Source organism: Zalophus californianus, chromosome 13 (assembly GCF_009762305.2).
Source record: "Zalophus californianus isolate mZalCal1 chromosome 13, mZalCal1.pri.v2, whole genome shotgun sequence".
Classification (NCBI taxonomy): Eukaryota; Metazoa; Chordata; class Mammalia; order Carnivora; family Otariidae; genus Zalophus; species Zalophus californianus.
The window spans coordinates 5635007-5652220 of NC_045607.1; the positions used below are offsets into that span (position 1 = coordinate 5635007).

Genomic DNA, 17214 nt, shown 5'->3' on the forward strand with positions numbered 1-17214 from the left:
TCACAGCACCATGGCCGGCAGGTGGTGCGCGGCGGCGGCGGCGGCGGCGGCGGCGGCGAGCGCGGGCGCGTGCGCGTGCGGCGCGGGCAGCGCAGGCGAGTGCGCCTGCAGCGCGGCGCTGGGCGGCCGGTGGCGCGCGCTCTTCTGGTGGGCGCGCAGGCCGGCCAGCTGCGAGTAGGCGCTCTGGCACACCTGGCACTTATAGGGGCGCTCGCCCGTGTGCAGGCGCACGTGGTTGCGCAGCGTGGACGACTGGCTGAAGCGGCGGTTGCAGAAGCGGCACACGAAGGGCTTGTCCAGCGTGTGGATGCGCATGTGCGAGCGCAGGTTGCTGCGCGAGTTGAAGCCGCGGTGGCAGATGACGCAGCGCATGCGGCCCGCGGTGCCCGCCGCCGAGTCCGCCGGATGGAAGTCCTCTGGCCGCGCGGGCGGCGCCCGGGGGGCAGGCGGGGAGGGGGGGAGAGAGAGCAGCCTCGTTACGACCCCGCACCGCCGCCGGGCCCGGCCCGCCCAGCCCGCCTCGGATCGACGGGGGTGGGGGTGCGGGTGCGGGTCTGAGCAGACGGGTTGGTGGCGCTGCCAGAGGGATGAGAGAGGCATTGAGGAACCTGGCTTGGGGTCAGATAGGAGCTGGACTCCAGACCGTGCTGTGAGACCTCAGGGACTTAGTGACTTCGCCTCCAAACCTCCACGTCCTCATCTGTAAAATGGGGACCTACTACGATCTCACGGGGCTGTGCAGAACATCACGAGGTGTTCATAAAAAGGTGCATTTTACCTCCCTTAGCCTGTATACAAGAAGTACCTGACTCAAAGTAGCCTTGTGTAAATGGTAGCCTTCCATAAAAGGCTCCCCACCCCCCAAAAAACCCTTTGATTTATTCATCCCACAAATATTTACTGAGTGCCCTACTATGTACCAGGGAACTGAGCCTCACCTTTCTCATTGCTGACATGGAGTTAATAATAGTATCACCCCCATAAGCCTGCTTCTTCTAAGAATCAGAGAAATTACTGTTTGTTAAAACATTAGTTGCAGGGCAAGGGCTGGATAAACAGTAGTTCATGAGCCTCGGGTTCTTCCTCTAACCAAATTTCGCAAGGGTTTTATGAGGACCCCAGTGGGGTGATAGCTGTAAAAGGTTTAGTGCAATACTTGCCATGAAATAGGTCTTGAGCAAACTGTCTATCGTGATGACCAGTGTACCCCACAACACACAGGTACCCCACCTTCATTCAACAGGTTAATACCAAGCACCTCCACCAGGGACAGAGGGAAATGTACATTGTCAGAGCTGGAAGGGGGTTTAAAAATCATGTCGCCCAACCTCCTGCCTTTACAGATGGAGAACGTGAGGCACAGAGCCCTTCCCAAGATTGTACAGCAGAACTGGAACTCAATCTAGGCTCCTGCTGCCCGGCCCCTTGCTCCTTCTGCTCCACCTTCTGCCTCTCTGGTATCCCGACACCCCCCCCCCCCCCCGCCCCAACCCAGCCTGCCTCCAGACAATTTGTTTTGTCCAGAAAACAGTGCCATTCGTGTCCGGACTGTGGTGGTAGCTCTGGGGGCATTGGCCTGCTTGAGCCAGTAGCCTCATGGGCTCAATACTGCTGGAGATTGAACCCGGGTCCCTGGAGACCAGGAACCTCCCTGCCACACACAGGTACACACATGCACACTCTCACTCTCTCATTCTGGGTTCCAGGGGTCCCTTGTCACTGTGGCCTCATGGAGACTACCTACCATGCTTGTTCTTTTTCTGCTCCTCCTCTAGCCCGGGCACACCAGGGATCCCCAGGAAGGTGTTGTGTGAGTTTCCATACCACACCAGCAGCTCCTGGTCAGGAGGGATCATCTACAGGGAGGAAAGCAAAATTAGATCAGGGAGGCAGCAGTCCCCAGGGGTGGGAATCAGGGTCTCTGCATGTCCCCCTGCAGCCAGGAGGCAGCTGTCCTGCACCTGCCATGGAGACGGAGATCCAGTCTCAGCCCAGAGAAAGCCACACCAGCCATCCCTAGCAAGCTGCATAGACACAGAAGGCCCTGGGTTGCTCTGCCCCCGCCCCCTCTTTCCCCCTCCCAGCCCAGGCCTTCTCGCTGTTTCTGTCCTAGCTCTGGGGCTGGGAACAGAGCAGCCGCCCACCCATGTAAGAGTTCCCAAACTGATAGCAACAGAATGGAAGGCTTACAGCAAGCTGACGTAACAGAAGAAGGAAAGCTAGAAAACTTTTCCTTTCTTACTGGGGGGGAACCAGAATCAGCCAGCCCTCCTGTCTGCAGGGCTGAGCCAAGGATGGTGGGCTGCAGGGCGCCCTATGGCACTTGGTTACATCCTGTCTGATAATGTTCAGGAAACATCTCTCATGCAAAACGCCCACAAGGCAGCACCACGCCGCATGTACCTCTCTCCCGATCACGGGCTCTGTGTGACTCCGTGCACACAACAAATGCTAAAAAAGAAGCATTCGGATTGAGGAACCCCTCCACCTCAGGAAATACTGGGGCACACAGCCTGAAACAAAATCCATTTCTACAGAAGAGAACTCCACAGATGGTGACAGTTCTCTGCTAATCCCAGGGGAGGACCTGCACCAGGGAAAGGGTGAAGGCCACGGGGGGGGGGGGGGGGGAGGGGTTTGCAATGACAGTCCCGGGAGGCTGTGGAAGGCACTGTGGTGGCACTGACCATAGACCCCACACTCCAGGATGTCCCAAGGGGCACACAGGTCTTTGGCGAAAGCCAGTTAGCCCTCCCAAGTGGGGAACCTTCAGGCCCCAGCCAGCTAAGACAAATGAGAGAGATGGGGCGCCTGGGCTGGCTCAGTCGGTGGAGCGTGCGACTTCTGATCTCGGGGTTGTGAGTTCAAGCCCCACGCTGGGTGTAGAGATGACTTAAAAATAAAATCTTGAAAAAAAAAAAGACAGTTGAAAGAGGGGACAAGCCTGCACCCCATAGAGCTGGCTTTGGCATCTGTCCTGGGGGTCACTCTCTGAGCTTCCCAGAGAAAGCTGGACACACCCAGGCAGCCACCAGTTTGTTTTCCTAATGGGTCCTCAGCCGCCTCAAAGGCGTCGAGGCACCAAAGATACCATCTTGGGGTATCTGAAATCGCGCAAGAATAGGACCCTCTCTTTTGGGCCCCCTGGTTACAGTGAAGGCCCCAGCCCTTGCATTTGACTCTGGCCTGCAGACCCCTGCCACAAGCAGGACCCTTCTGTACCACAGCTTCCTTCCTCTGGTCAAAGCCAGGAAGACCCTCAGACCATCACAGCCAGCTCTGCTTGACCCTGAAAGGAGGTGGGGGGGGGGGGCAAAGGAAGGAAAGTGTGAGGGGGCCTAGTCACTGCCTCCTCCTGAGACTCAGCCTGGGGCCACCGTGTCCCTGCCCCCACAGCCTGTGGGGCATCCCGTCAAGCCCTCAGGGTCAGTGAGTGACCAGAAGCCAGGCAGAGGGTGCCAGCTCGGAGGTACAGGGTTCGAATATGGAAGAAACAAGTACAGTCCCGGAACCCGAGGAAAATCAGGTGGTGCCTCAAAGAAAGCAGACAGGTTAGAATCTGGCACCACAGAAGTCCTCGAGGCCATTCACAGTCATGACCATTGTCCCGGGGGTCAGCGGGACAGAGCTGGAGGCCCTGCTGGAAAGGGAACGGAGAAGACAGAAGGACCAAGAAGGAAGGAAAATACTTAAGATCAACTCGTTGCGAAGGATGCTCTCTGTGTGAGGATGCAGATGGACCCTCAGCCACCGGGCGCCTGGGTGACCTGAGGCAAGCACTTGTCCTCTCTAAGCTTGTCTCCTCAAGTGAGGGGGTGGGGGAACCTCCCTGAGGCCCCCCAACTCTGAGAATCTGATTGTAAAGTCACCTCCGACCCTGTCCCGACCCCTGGCTTCAATTTTCACAATCAGGGTTCTTCTAAAGCAGCCAGTCCCCCATCAGACTTGTCTGAACTGGACAGAGTGCTGGCAGAGGTCACCCATGTCAGGGTCCACCTGGGCTCCCCACCTGCTGAGCCTGTGACCTTGGGCAAGTTGCCTTCTGGCGCTGGGCCTCGGTTTCCCACACTGTAAAACAGGGACGGCCTCTCTGCTCAGGCCTCACGGGGCCAGGCCTCTGTGGAGCCGTGTGCAGAAAACTTTGCAGGGCGGAGGGATGCAGGAGCGAGTGTTATGATTTCTCCCTGAGCTCACCAACGTCTCAGGAAGCTGACAGCGCTCTCTGGGGGCATTGAGGCCCACAGTGGTCCCCACAGAGCCTGCAGTGTGGCATGGGGCCGCGGGCACAGGTAAAACCCAGGGTGACTGGCGGCTTTGCCTTCAGTGACTGACAACAGCACGGGCTGGGCGCCCCAGTGCCCCAAGGACGCGAGCCCCACTCAGGGCCACTGCCTCCGGCTTGGCTGGGGCGGGGGGGGCACCCCCAGGGAGAGCACAGATGTGGAGGGGAAGCTCAGCAAGCCCACATCGGCTGTCGCCCTGAGTTGCATCTCCACCTCCAGACTCTCAGCCGAGGAATCAAATATCCAAATCAACACCAGCCTTCTCATTGTAATTGACAATAACAACTGTTACTAAATGTAAATTTGGGGCGCCTGGGTGGCTCCCCAACGCACTTTGGCACCCAAAGTCAGATGCTTAACGGACTGACTTTGGCTCAGGTCGCGATCTCGGGGTCCTGGGATCAAGCCCTGTGTGGGGCTCTCTGCTCGGCAGGGAGTCTGCTTCTCTCTCTCCCTCTGTCCCTCCCCACCCTCCCACCCAGACTTATGCTCTCTCTCTCTCTCTCAAATAAATAAATAAAATCTTTTTAAAAATTAAAAAAATATATAAAATAAATACAACAACAACAGAGGTGATGAATGAGGAGAAGCCAAGAACTCCGGGCTTGCACAAATTCTGAATATTGTTCAAAATGGTTGTTTGGAACATGATTTTCTAAATAAGAGCTTCGACATTGACTTTTAACATAGAGTACATCATTTATTTACTAACATAATTTTTACATGTCCTAAAATTAATCTTACTAGTTAACTTCAGAAATTAAAACAACAAAGCAGACACATTGACAAACACGTGTCAACACATAAAGGGGGTAGAAGATGAAAAGTGACTCTCTCCCCCACCCTGGATGCTCAGCCACTGTGGCCAGTTTTCTGTGCTTCTTTCCCCAGGAGAGTTTGTCATTTTGAGACTATTAAAAAAATGCTGATTTAAGGTTCGTGAGGAGCAGCATGATGAGCAGAGTGGCTTCTATTTTTCTACATGGGATATCTGATTTTTTAAAAAATAATGAGCACATATTACTTTTATACTATCTTTATATTAAAGAAAGAAAATCTAGGGGCGCCCGGTTGGCTCAGTCGCTTAAGCATCCGTCTCTAGATTTCGGCTTGGGTCTTGATCTCAGGGCGGTGAGTTCAAGCCCCGCATTAGCTCCACTTAAAAAAAAAAAAAATCTATTTAGAAGAATCTACTGGAATTGAAAACGGCACAGATATTGAGAAGCCACCAGCACTGGGGAAGGCTGGAAGTGGAGTCTGTTGGCTCTTCAGAGCTCTGGGAAGCCAGTGGCAGCCCCTGACCTGGACGCCTGGTCCCTGCTTGCTCGCTGGTACCCCTCATGCAATAACCCCAGAGATCAAGACCAGGAGACCCTCAGGATCAGCAGCCTCTTCCCGGAGATTCTGGCACTATTGTCCACAGGCTCCCAGGGTCCCGGCAGCTGACTGCCTGAGAGCAAAGGACAACCACCGTCGCCCTCCCAGGCTTCTCGGTCCCTCAATACTGATGTTTCTTATCAGCCAACACTGGCACGGCCCTGCCAGGGCTCTCCGTTGGGGCCGGCAGACCCAGGATCACAAAGGTGTCCTTCGGTCACTTTTCTAGGCAGCGGGGACTCATTCGGGACACACAATAGACCAAATAATTCCCCCAAGAAACCGAGTCCCGTATCATAAAATCCACATCCCCGAGATTCTGGGAGAATATCAGGGCCTGAGTCTTCCCTTGACAAATTACATAATCTCTCAGCTCGTGCTTCTGAACCATCCCTAGCAGCCCAGACATTCTGTCCTGCCCCCTCTCTGAATTTTTATTATAAATGGAAACCAATCCAATTTTGGTTTGTTTTCTTTATATAAATGTATGTCACACTTTGAACACACTCCCGGGAGGCTCTGACAACTCCCTTCCCCCCCCCCAACCCCGGGCAGCACAGAAACCTTAGTCCAGAAGGATCTCCGTGTCATCTGGACGAATATCAATTTCCATTGTACCACAGATGTCCTGACAGACCAATTAATAGAGTTCCAGCAAATACATATTGGCTGGGGAGGCCCCCATGGCATGGTGACCAAGGGCTCTGCTCTAGGGTCAGACAGGCCTGGATTCAAACCACAGCTCACCAACTCCCCGTGATCTCCTTGAACCTCAGTTTTGCCGTCATTAAAATGGGGACAGTGATAGTATCTCACAGAGCGGAGAGGACTCGATTCTTAAACATTTGCTAAGACCCTCAGCACGTGCCAACAGGTGATAAATGCTCCACAGATGGCGGCATTATTAATGATGCTTAGTATTAATAATCAAGGTTCCCCAACTGCATCCGCCCCTGAGCAACATCAAAAGGAAAACGGTGCCAGGAAAAGCAGACATGGGGCTCTGCCGTATAACATGTTCGAGTGCTTGAAAGGAGAAGGAAAGTAGCGGGAAGGAAAGGCCCACACTTCAGGGCATGGTAATCTGCCAAGACATAGGGAGGGGAAAGACTGGGAATTTTCTTCCCAGCTCCAGAGTCCAAAGCTTTCATAACTTATTACTAAATCCTTTGCTTGCGCTGAGTTTCGGCATCAAAAGTCTTGCTTCCTGCGGTAGCTGGTTTTGTTTTTCTGGGAGAACGGGGGTCTGCGTGTTCCCCTTTCGACCCAGTCCCCATCACCTGCGGAAAGACTTAGTCATTCAACACTGAATGGTCACTTGCTATGTGCTGGGCGCTTTCTAGAAATGCTATTTTAGGCACCCCGCGTTATAGTAAATTCTTCTGTGGTTGAATCGATGGGAAGAATGCCCCAGAAATAGCATGCCGTAGATCCAGCCAGATGCCAATCCCGCCTGGGGGTTCTCCTCCGACTGGCTGGCCTTGAAACCCCATCTCCATTTGGAGGGCTATTATTTTTTATTTGTGGAAGATTTGAGAGCAGCAACAGTGCATTCCGCTTATCGAATAAAGATGGGCCTTCCCACTTTTGGGGTGAGTAATGGGTTACTCATATGGAATATAAATGGCAGTTCTAAGTGACAGAAAGACTAAGAAAACAGATCGTCGCAAAGGCCCGTCTCCTTGGCTGACTCGCACGCGCGCACAAAACAAACAGCCCATGTATTCCAGAGACTTCAGGGAGTGGCCTGGGGGAGAAGCAATTTCTTCTGGTGGAGCCTAGAAAGGCCAGTGAGCCCTGGCCTCTGCCCAGCGCACAGTGGGTGGTCACACTGGCCCAGACACACCGCTGGTCCAGTAAGTGGAACCTGACATGGCCACAAAATGATCTGAGAAAAACTGCTGCCACGAGAAAAGTGTCCAGCTTTGCTGATGAAAAGTAAAATGACCATAAAGTGATATTTTCTGTTTCCTTGTCCCTCCCTCAAGGGGTCCCTTCTTCAGAGGCTTGCTACCTCTGGGCAAGTATTAACTGCACATCCATGGCATCTTGCTCATGGTATATCCTATATGGATCGGTTTCTTTTTCCTGATCCTCTTTTATCAACTTACATCCTGATAAAATGCAGATGACTTTTTTTTTTTACTCTTCTAAATTCAGATTCCTCCCTAGAGATCCTCTTCAGCCCCTCTGATCTCTGACTCAATTTCTGTAGAAATTTCTATTAATATTTCCTGACTCCGTTGAGCCTTTAGCCAGTGTGATCTGCACAGGGAGATGATCGAGGCCCCCCGAGTCGGCCCCAGCCGGGAGTTCCTTGGCCCGAATCATACAAGCATTCCCACCATCTCTCATGTGCATCTGTGCTTATGTACATGGGCGTGCATTCGTGTTAGAGGAGGGAATGGAAAGACTGTGTGCCTGCTATCTCATCTGTATTGGGATGGCCGGGAAGCAGTGCATGAACGTGAGGATGTGTGTGTGAGGCTGGGAGGGTAGGAGGGGAGAAGACCCCGGAGCGTGCGCTCTGCCAGAAGTGAGGTTCAGCCACACCTGAGGCCGATTCTGGGATGTCTGGCAGGGAGTCCTTATTCCCACAGGGTGGTGGCCCAGCCAGATGGTCACAGGAGCCACCTTTGTCCTAGACGTTTGTCCTAGGCGCCTGGGCCACCTTCGGCCCTACCTTCACACAGCCCCATGCTGTTCTGCCTCACTTGAACACCAGCCCAGAACTTGGGCACCTTTCTTTACCCTCCACTTCCTGGCCCTCCCAGAGTCTACCCCTCTGCTGGGACCCACTCCGTGGCCACAACAACACCCAGGCAAAGACCATTCTGCTGTCATCCCTGGGAAATTTCCTGGAGCCTGGTTATTGAGGGACAACTGGACCCCAGTTCCAGAAGCTGCTAGGCCCCAGTGCCCCTCGGGCCTTAGAAAGATTTGAGGCTTTGAGTCCCAGGGATAAAATGGACTATAGGGAAGTCATTCTCCTGCCCTGGGAGACCTCCTTTGGACCTCTCCAAAACTCAGCAAAACCCAGCCCCACCCCCGAGGGAGGACACTGCCTCTCTCCACTAGGGGAGTGGAAGCAGGAGGTCCAGACAGGTGTGTGTGTGGGGGGGACATCCCCACCACCCCCACACAGCACTGGCCACCAGTCTGCCATAGGGAAGGAGGGAGCTTGTCTCACTCCTGGGACAGATGCTGAGCATATTTCCTGCCAAGAGACACTGCCCAAAGGGTCCCGCCAGCATGGCCCTCCATGGCTACCACCACTTGGCTTGCCTTGTGCCCTCAGCCCCTCTCTGTAGACCGTGAGCTTTTCTGCCTCTGTCCAAGGTTTCCCTATCGGGAACACCTCCTTTTTCCAACCTCCTGGTGAACCTTCCCATGACCTGGGCAGGGCTTAGCTACTCCCAACCATGGGATGTGATATTTATCTGCTGCTATCTTTCCCTTTCCCTTGCTTCTAAGCAGTTCGACCCAGCACAATAGTGCTAACATCCCCCCCCCCCCAATGCCTGGTAAGAGCGCCCAAGTCCCTCTGCCACCAAGTGAGCCCCAGCTTCCCTGTCTGCAAACTGTGGATGATCGCAGAACCCTCCCTCATGGCTTAAATGCACAAGGATTATAAAGGATAATGCATCCACAGAGTCTAGGAGAAGCCTTACACAGCGCGTGATCGATGTGTCAGAGCCGAGACTTAGAATCATGATCCCCACGTCAGCGTCCCATGCATGCAGAGCAAGGAACAACACACAGCGAAAATGCCGCAGACACAATGCCCTCTCTTGCATTCAAATGCTTTCCCCTGCGTCTTGCTCTCTGTATCTCTTGGCTTCTGAACCCCAGGACACCCTAAGCAGCTATCCGGGAGCCTCACGGTTGAGGTGCTCATGACATCCACAATGGCCTAAAGTCAAAGGTTCTGTCCTTTCTGATCTACAGCCCAGAAAACCTGCCACGAAATTCATGCTCCCAGAGACCATGATGCCTGGGCCCCAGCCCTAGGGCCTGGGCAGGGCCAGCGTGGCCGGCATCGATGCACCTCCATCCCCCCCACCCCCAGTCCCCGGACACGGCTGCCTGCACCCCTTCTCCTGGCTGCCCCCTGGCTTCGTACACAACAGCACAGGCACTCACTTCGATGGCCTTGTAGAAGATGCTGGTGCCGATCTGGACGACCTCCAGGTTCTGCTCCTGCTCATTGCGTGCGCACTTGATGTAGGTCATCCAGCTTCGGTGGTCCTCCTGGCTGGCATCGATGAAGTAGCGCACTGTGCCGTCCTCGTTGAACACCTGCATGCAGGTAAATTAGGGACTGAGTGAGGCAGGCTGTGCCGCAGGTGCCACCTGTGGCCGGGCTGGGCCGGTGCGGGCATATCCTCATACGCTCTCTCCATCCTCACGACAGCCCCAGGAAGGACGAGCACCTGTACTCATCTCAGTTTTCCAGCTGAGAAAAGGGGGGGGGGGTGCTCGGAGCAGTGCAGTGACTTGGCTGAGGCCAGCCAGCTAGAAGTGACCGACAGGGAGTCAGTCTCCAGGGCCCCACAGGCTCCTGCGGCCACGTACTCCCCAACTCCAGAAGAAAGGGGTCTCCAAGGGATCACTGACTCAACAAAGTGACAGCCAGCTAACTCCCTGGGGATGCAGAGGGGCTCCCCAAAGCAGCAGAGAACACGGACCAAGACCTCAGAGGGGGACACAGGAGCCTGGAGAGGGAAGGCTGGCTCACTGTGGCACCCTGGCCTGGCCAAAGCCCCCTGTGGGAGCTACCAAGAGTACTCAGAGATCAGACTGGGCCCCAACTTCCTAACCTAGCCACAAATGGAGAAGATAACTACGCCCAGGCCTCCAGGGAGGGAGGAGGTGAGGTCAGGAGAAGCATCTGGACCATCCCCCTGTTCCCTTCCTCCTGCGCCTGTGACCAGAGGAAAGATTTGTCACATTGGGCTCCTCCAGGGACTGTCAGGTGGGGGCTGTGGTGGGGACCCATGGGGGGAAGGGAAATGAGATTAGGGAGAGGTCACACCAGCCTGGCATCGGCAAGGTAAGAGCCCCAGGGGGAGGAAGAGCTTTGGGAGTGGCTTTGTCCTAAGGGTGTCCTAAGGGTGGCCGTCCCTGGCATCTGGCACTGTCGGAGGAGAGCAGGGTCAGAAGGCCTGGGGTGGAAGCCTCTCTGAGCTTCGGTTTCCTACTGTAGAATGGGAGTAATAATTCACAGGGCTGCTGAGATTTGGTGGAATGCGGGCCACTGACTCAGAAAGTTGACTCAACGCCATTTCGTCCCGGATCATTTCCAGTTGTCACTGTTCTGCCTGGGTTGAGAAGCCCATTCCTAGGAAGCACCGGCCCCTTCCATTCCCCACACTGGCCACCCTTACCCCCAGGCCAGGGTGTGGTTCAAAGGGGCTTTCCTTGCAACTTCCTCCCGAGAAGAAGAATGCAGGTAGCTGGGAGGTTGCCCCCAGAGTTGGCTTCAGCGCTGTGGGCATAACCCTGGGCACGCTACATGGCTTCCCGAGGCCTCAGTGCCCTCCTCTGAAGTAGGGCCAACAACAGTCCCTAGGTTGGCCAGAAGAAAGAGGGTCAGATTTTCTGAACAATGGCCTTAGCAGCCCGGTTTGGGGAGGCACCGCCAGGCATAGGGCGGTAGGATCCCGGATCCCGCGTCAGGGAGCTCAGGGGCCCAAGTGCCCCAAGCTCCCAGCAGGGGCGACAGGGACGGAGTGGCAGCTGCCTGGGGCCGACCGGCCGGCGCCCCTCTCCCCGGGCCCTCACCTACCTCCCACATGAGGTTGTTGTTCTTGCAGATGTCCACGTGCTCCGGGGCGATGACGCGGCCAGTGAAGGGACCCATCTCGGTGCCCGCCTTGATCCACGTCTTGGAGAAGATGCCGAGGCCCTCGCCCGGAATGGAGCTCTGCGCGATGATCACCTCCGCAGGCAGCACCAGGCTGGACAGTTTCTGCACCTCTGTGACCGCGGCCAGGGCAGGGGGGACTGGGTCAGAGCCTGAGGCAGGGAATGGCCCGCCCTTCCCGCCAGAGACCCAGGCCGGTCCTGTTCAGCCAGACCAACCTCAGGCCCCCTCAGGCCCGCCCTGGAGTGACTCCAGAGAAGTCACTAGGGTGCGTGTGTGTGTGTGTGTGTGTGTGTGTGTGTATGTGTGTGTGTGTGTGTATGTGTGCGCGCGCGCGCTGCGGAGTGGGGGAGGCCGGTGGGGCGCGGGGGGGTGGGTGGTGGTGGCCGGGTGCTCCGCGCAGGAATCTCCTCCATTTGCAACCCGGGGACCCTCTGTGCCCTCGGAAGCAAGAGGTGCTTTGGGGCTCATTTCTAGGGGCTTTTATTATTTTTATTTGTTTATTTGGTCCCTCCACTAATTCTCAAAGCATCCACAACGCCCCTGCCCTCCACCCTGAAAGAGTTGAAGAACGACTGCGCCCACCGCAGCGCGTGGTTTTACAAATGGGTAAACTGAAGCCAGCTCCCAAGAGGAGGTGATAGCCAAGCTGAGACCGCCCTTCCGCGGGACGCTCGACGCTCACTGCGCCTCCCTGCACCAAACACAGGGCGCTGTCGAAGGATCCCGGTTGCGGCCAGGAGCGCTGACTCTTTTCGGGGGTGCGGGAGGCCTGCGCCTGGGGGGGCCGGCGGGCGACGGCGCTGGGAAGAGACCTCAGGCTGCGGCGCGGCGGGGGGCAGGGGGCGGCGGAAGCTCAAAAGGAACGCGGGCTGCGGCGGGCCGCCTCGGGCGCTCTCTGTGTGACCCCGGGCCCGCCTCTGTCCCCGTGGGCACCCAGGATCCGGGGTGCCAGAAAGGGCGGCGCCGGGAACCTAGGCGAGCCCTGAAGTCGCCTCTCTGGGAGGGAGAGAACGGGCGGCCCCCAGCCCCCCGGGGGTCCCCCTGCCCGGCCTGGCAGCCGGAGTGGGGGCGGCAAGGCGCACAGGGGGCGACCTCCGTGTCTTACAAGGTTCCCCTCTAAGCTACCTGGGAAAATAGCCGGCGAGCGGGCCGGCTGAAAGCGGGGGGGGGGTTAAACGGTGTCCATTGCGGAGCGGCCGGCAATTTGTCACGCTGTTAAAGTGATAGCATTCATTCGGTTCCATTCGAAAGAAATTGCTAATTCTAAATTCATTAGCCCTGGAAGAATGCTGTAGCAGTAAATTGTAGCTCAATGCGGAGGGGACTTGTTTAAAAGGGGCCGAGGAATTCCCCTTACAAAAAGGGGGGATTAGATGGTTGACATAGCGTGAATGGAAGTGGGATTAGTCTGCACGGTAAATTAAGAGAGGAACAGAAATCGTCACGGGGGAAGAGAGGGCGACGCGCAGAGATGCCAGCGCCGGGGAAAGATATTGTTTGCAGGTTGATGAATGAGGAATAAGAACTTGAGACATCTTAAAGAAAAGAAACTTTTCTGGCGCTCTCTCTCTCTCTCTCTCTCTCTCCCCCTCGCTCCTTCAGCGGCTTTCTCTGCCGGCCCGCCCGCCCTCCGCCCCCTCCCCAGCCCCCTGCCTTTTAAAGTTCTCGGTTGAAGTGGGAACTTTCGCGGGTCAAGCCCAAGTTAACTAAATGAATTTTAAACCCCTTCTTTTTGAGTCAACTGCTATTACACGCCTAGTAAGGCTTTAGATGCCGGGAACCCGCCGGCTCAAAGGGGTGAGGGGCGGGCAGGGGGCCGCGGGGGGCCGCAGGGCCCGGGCAGCCTGGACGCGGCGATCCCTTCTCCGAGCCGCGCGGGGCCGCGGAGCTGCTTCCCGCCTCGCCCGGCCTTTGGCTGCTCGCGCCGCCGTTCGGCTCCCGGGAAACTAAGGCCCACCGAGCAGCCGCGACGCCCCGTGTCCCTGCCGCGCGCTCTTAGCGTCGCCGGCGGGGAACCCGGCAGCGCCGGGAGGAGAGGGCGCGACCGGCCTCGACGGCGCGACTCACCGCCGGAGAAGGACTGCGCCAGGACCTCGGCGGTGAAGGCTGTCTTGGGGCTGGCGTGGTGGCTCTTGTCCTCGAAGAGCTGCTCGCCCAGCACGTTGCGCCAGCGGCCGTAGAGGAAGCTGTGCAGGATGTCGGAGGTGATGACCTCGGCCAGCGCCAGCCCCGGCGCCTTCAGCCCGGTCTTGAGCACCAGGGCCTCAGCCGGGAGCACGGAGCCCATCATGGGCGGTCCGGGGCTCGCCGGCGCCGGGGACGGACGGCCGGGCCGACGCGGGGCTGTGGCCGGCGAGAGGAGAGCGGAGGCGCGAGAGAAGGGGGCTGCGCCGGACGAGAAGGAAGAGGAGCAGGGGGAGGACGCGGAGGACGCGGAGGAGGAGGAGGGGGAGGACGCAGGAGGTAGCGCGAGGCGAGGCGGGCTGGGAGGACAGTGAACGAGGGGGAGCGAGGCGGAGAGGGAGCGAGATGGAGAAATCAGCAGAGGTGGCAGAGGCGGCGCGGAGGGCTGGAGAGACGGGGGTGGAGGCGGAGGCGGGTGCGGGGGGTGCGGGGCGGGCGGGAGGCGGGTGGCTGCAGAGAAACGGCGGCGAGGGGCTCTCGGACGCGCGCTCGGCTCTCGCACACCCGGCCCGGACGGTCTTCCCGTTGGCAAAATCTCAGCGCCTTTATAGGAGCCGCAGTGACCCTCCTAATTGGTTATTAATGACCCCCTGACGTCGGACAGACTTGTTGTACCCGGCCGGGCTCGAGGAGCCCTCGTCGCGAGAGCTCAAGGGGCGGGGGCGCGCGGGCCGCTCCGAATTGTCCCTCTTCGCTCCTCCCGCCCCTCCCTGGCCCTTCCTCTCTCCACCCCCCTTCCTCCTCCTCTCCCCGTGGGAAGCGCCGGACTGGGAGGGAGGCTCAGCCCGCGGCGAGGAGAGGAGGGGACAGAGCAGGGGAGGGGGCGCGGCGAGGCTCGCTGGGACTCCAGGGACCAGACTGGGCAGGAGGGGACGCCTGGCCTCGGGCCCCGCCGGCCCGGCGCTCACCCACTGCCCCAGGCTGGACCTGCGTTCCGCATCCCCGCCCGGCCGGGCCCGGCGTTCACCTCCCCTCCGCTCCCTGGCCCTCCCCGCCCCGGCCCGGGCTCTCCGGAGCTCCGAGCCCCAGCGCGCAGGCCGCGCTCCTCTCCTGCTGCAGACGGCGCCTGCTAGAGCCCGGCGCTTCGCTTCAAACGGGCCGCTCAACCACCCCGCTCGCTGCTCGCCGCCGAGCGTGAAACTCTTCCCGGGGCGGAAAGGGCTGCGGGGAGGGGCTGCGGCAAACGGCTGCGGCGAACGTTGGGGCTGGGTCCTGCCCGAGACGGCGTCGTGGGCGACCGGCTCCCGACTCTCTGGGGGGCTAGGGACCGAAATCCGCACTGGCCGTGGGTTGCCCAGAATAGGTTTTTCTGATGGATACGGGGGATGGAAAGGGGTCCCCGGACAGTTCTGAGTGGGAGCAGCCGGGCTCCAAAGCGAACGATCTCCGAAACTGCAGGCAGCCCCAGGCCTGCGGTGCCCGCGCCGCTTGAGGTTCCGGCCTCCCAGCTCCTTCCCTCAGCTGCGACCTAGGGGAGACCTCTGCGTTCCGCACTCCTTTCTTGCCTCCTAGTTCTCGTTCTTTCTCTTCTGGCCTCCCCCTTCTCCCCCTTCCTCCCAACTGCCCCCTCCCCCATTCCGCCAGGATGCTTTCTGTGCAGAGGTTCCAAGGCACCCTGGGCGCCAGAACGGTGTCTCTCGGTCTCTTTCTTTCCCGTGACAAGGAGCTGCTGAGCCCGGAGCCTAGGAGGGAAGGCCACAGCTTCTTGCGGCCTTTGCCGACTTCTTGGGTTAGCCTCAAGCCCCCGACTCCAGCCCTAGACACTGGAGGGGCATCATGGGGACACCTCCCTTCCTCCCGCAATTTCAGATTCTGCTAGCGGAGCCCAGTTTTCTGGACCCTCGGGGCATGGATTGGGCTCACAGACTCTCTGGACTTTCTCCGCAGCACAGGGCCTTGGGCAGATGGTCAGGGGCCTGGCCTTCCCATAAGGAGTCACTGTCCTCACGCCCCTTGGCAAAGAGCTCCTTCCACGGGGGCGGGGGGGGGTTTCTTAGCTTTTGCTAAGCCATCCTCACACCTGGCCATGAACCCCCAGCGTCCCGCACCCAGTGCTGGCCAGGGGTCTCTGCCATCCCCGGGTCTGCATCCAGGCATACAGTAAGGAAGGCGGCAGTCACCGGCCTTCAGACACAGAGCCCGGATGAGCTTGGAGGCTGATGCCCAGAGGAGGCTTCACCGGGCACAAGGCACGACCGTCGGGCCTGGCGCCAGCAGAGGGCAGCGCTGCAGAGGAGCCAGCGAAGCTCGAGGGTTAGGGTCCTGGAACCTCAAATCCCTTCCAGAGACCACCGGTGAGTCACCACTGGCTCCGGCTTGAGCCGAGGGTTCCGTCGGAGGGGGCCCCCCCCAGAGTCCGAGCCTGGGTGCCTCACCCACGCCTGGACCTCGGCTTCTACAAAGACTTGGTGGAGGGGGAAAATGCACCAAGACAGAGGAGACTCCCTCGGGGAGCACTGCCCAGAGCTTCGAGCGCAGTTCTCAAGCTTGGCAGCCAACCTCAGCGCCTCCGAAGTGGACTGCTGTGCGTCCTTGGGGCCGCCCTTCTCTCTGGGCCTCAGTGTCTCTGCCTGCGAAACGGTTTAGGTTGGACTTTGTGAACTGAGATTTCTTCCCACCTTGTCCCGTTTTGGGTCAGGTCGCTTTCCTCTGAAAGCCCCGAGGATTTTGCCAATTCCCCGGGCCACACCCCAGAGAAAAGCCCTCAGGTCTGTGCGTACCTCCACCCACGAGCACAGCATTTGGGACCCGGACCCCAGCTCGGGGTCAGAATGTGAAAAGACCGAGGGTTCCGGCCGCGGCTAGGGAGCCCTATTCCTTTCCGCGCCCCCCCCCCCCCCCGCCCCGACCCGAACACCCAGGCAGCGGTGCTGGGCGCCGGACGGAAGCGGAACTCGGGACAGCCTTCTAGCTCCTGCGCCCGCCGGCCCCGCGCGTCTCCGCTGTGCGCTCAAATTTTGCGCTTCTGGTCTAGCCTCAGACCCACCTGGACCGCGCCCCAGGGAAAGGGGACCTATAGGGAGCGCTCCAGTCTCAGGGCCCATTGGAAATGGGGAGCAAGGCCCGTGCGCTGAGATTGCGAAGGAAGGTATTGCAAGTCCCGGAGTTTCTCCGCGGCGGAACCGTGTCGTTTTCCGCGGGGCCCAGGCGAGGCGTGTGTCCGCGCCGCAGCCCCCTACCCTACCCCGGCCCGGCCCGAGCTCGCAGGCGCCGCCCTCCTCGCGCCTGCGAGCCGCCGTTCCGCGATCTCTTTAATATTCATGGGCGTTAATAGAGAGGCCCCCAGTATATCGGTCCATTGTGGGCGGCTCGTAGGGCTTGAATAGGCCCCGGCCCTCTTTCTTCGGCGCAGCTTCCCGAGGGGCCGGGCCAGGAGTGAATGGCCCCGCTTCCCGCCCCGCGCCCCCTCCCCCTTGCGGGGAGAACATCTTTATCCCCGTCGCCGCCGCCAACGCCGCTGCCGCCCCGGCCCCCATTCACGCGGCCCGGGCTCCGGGCGGA

General features: G+C 58.7%; 1 protein-coding gene across 1 annotated transcript; it reads right to left on the reverse strand.

Moving 5' to 3' along the window:
* On the reverse strand, positions 1-13819 carry PRDM12 (PR/SET domain 12). Its single transcript, XM_027616997.2, has 5 exons — positions 13597-13819; positions 11449-11639; positions 9804-9959; positions 1745-1856; positions 1-416 (listed from the first exon to the last, which is right to left on the reverse strand). Exons 1-5 carry the CDS (start codon positions 13817-13819, stop codon positions 1-3), a joined length of 1098 nt encoding a protein of 365 aa, XP_027472798.2.
* Between the last annotated feature and the right edge of the window lie 3395 nt (positions 13820-17214).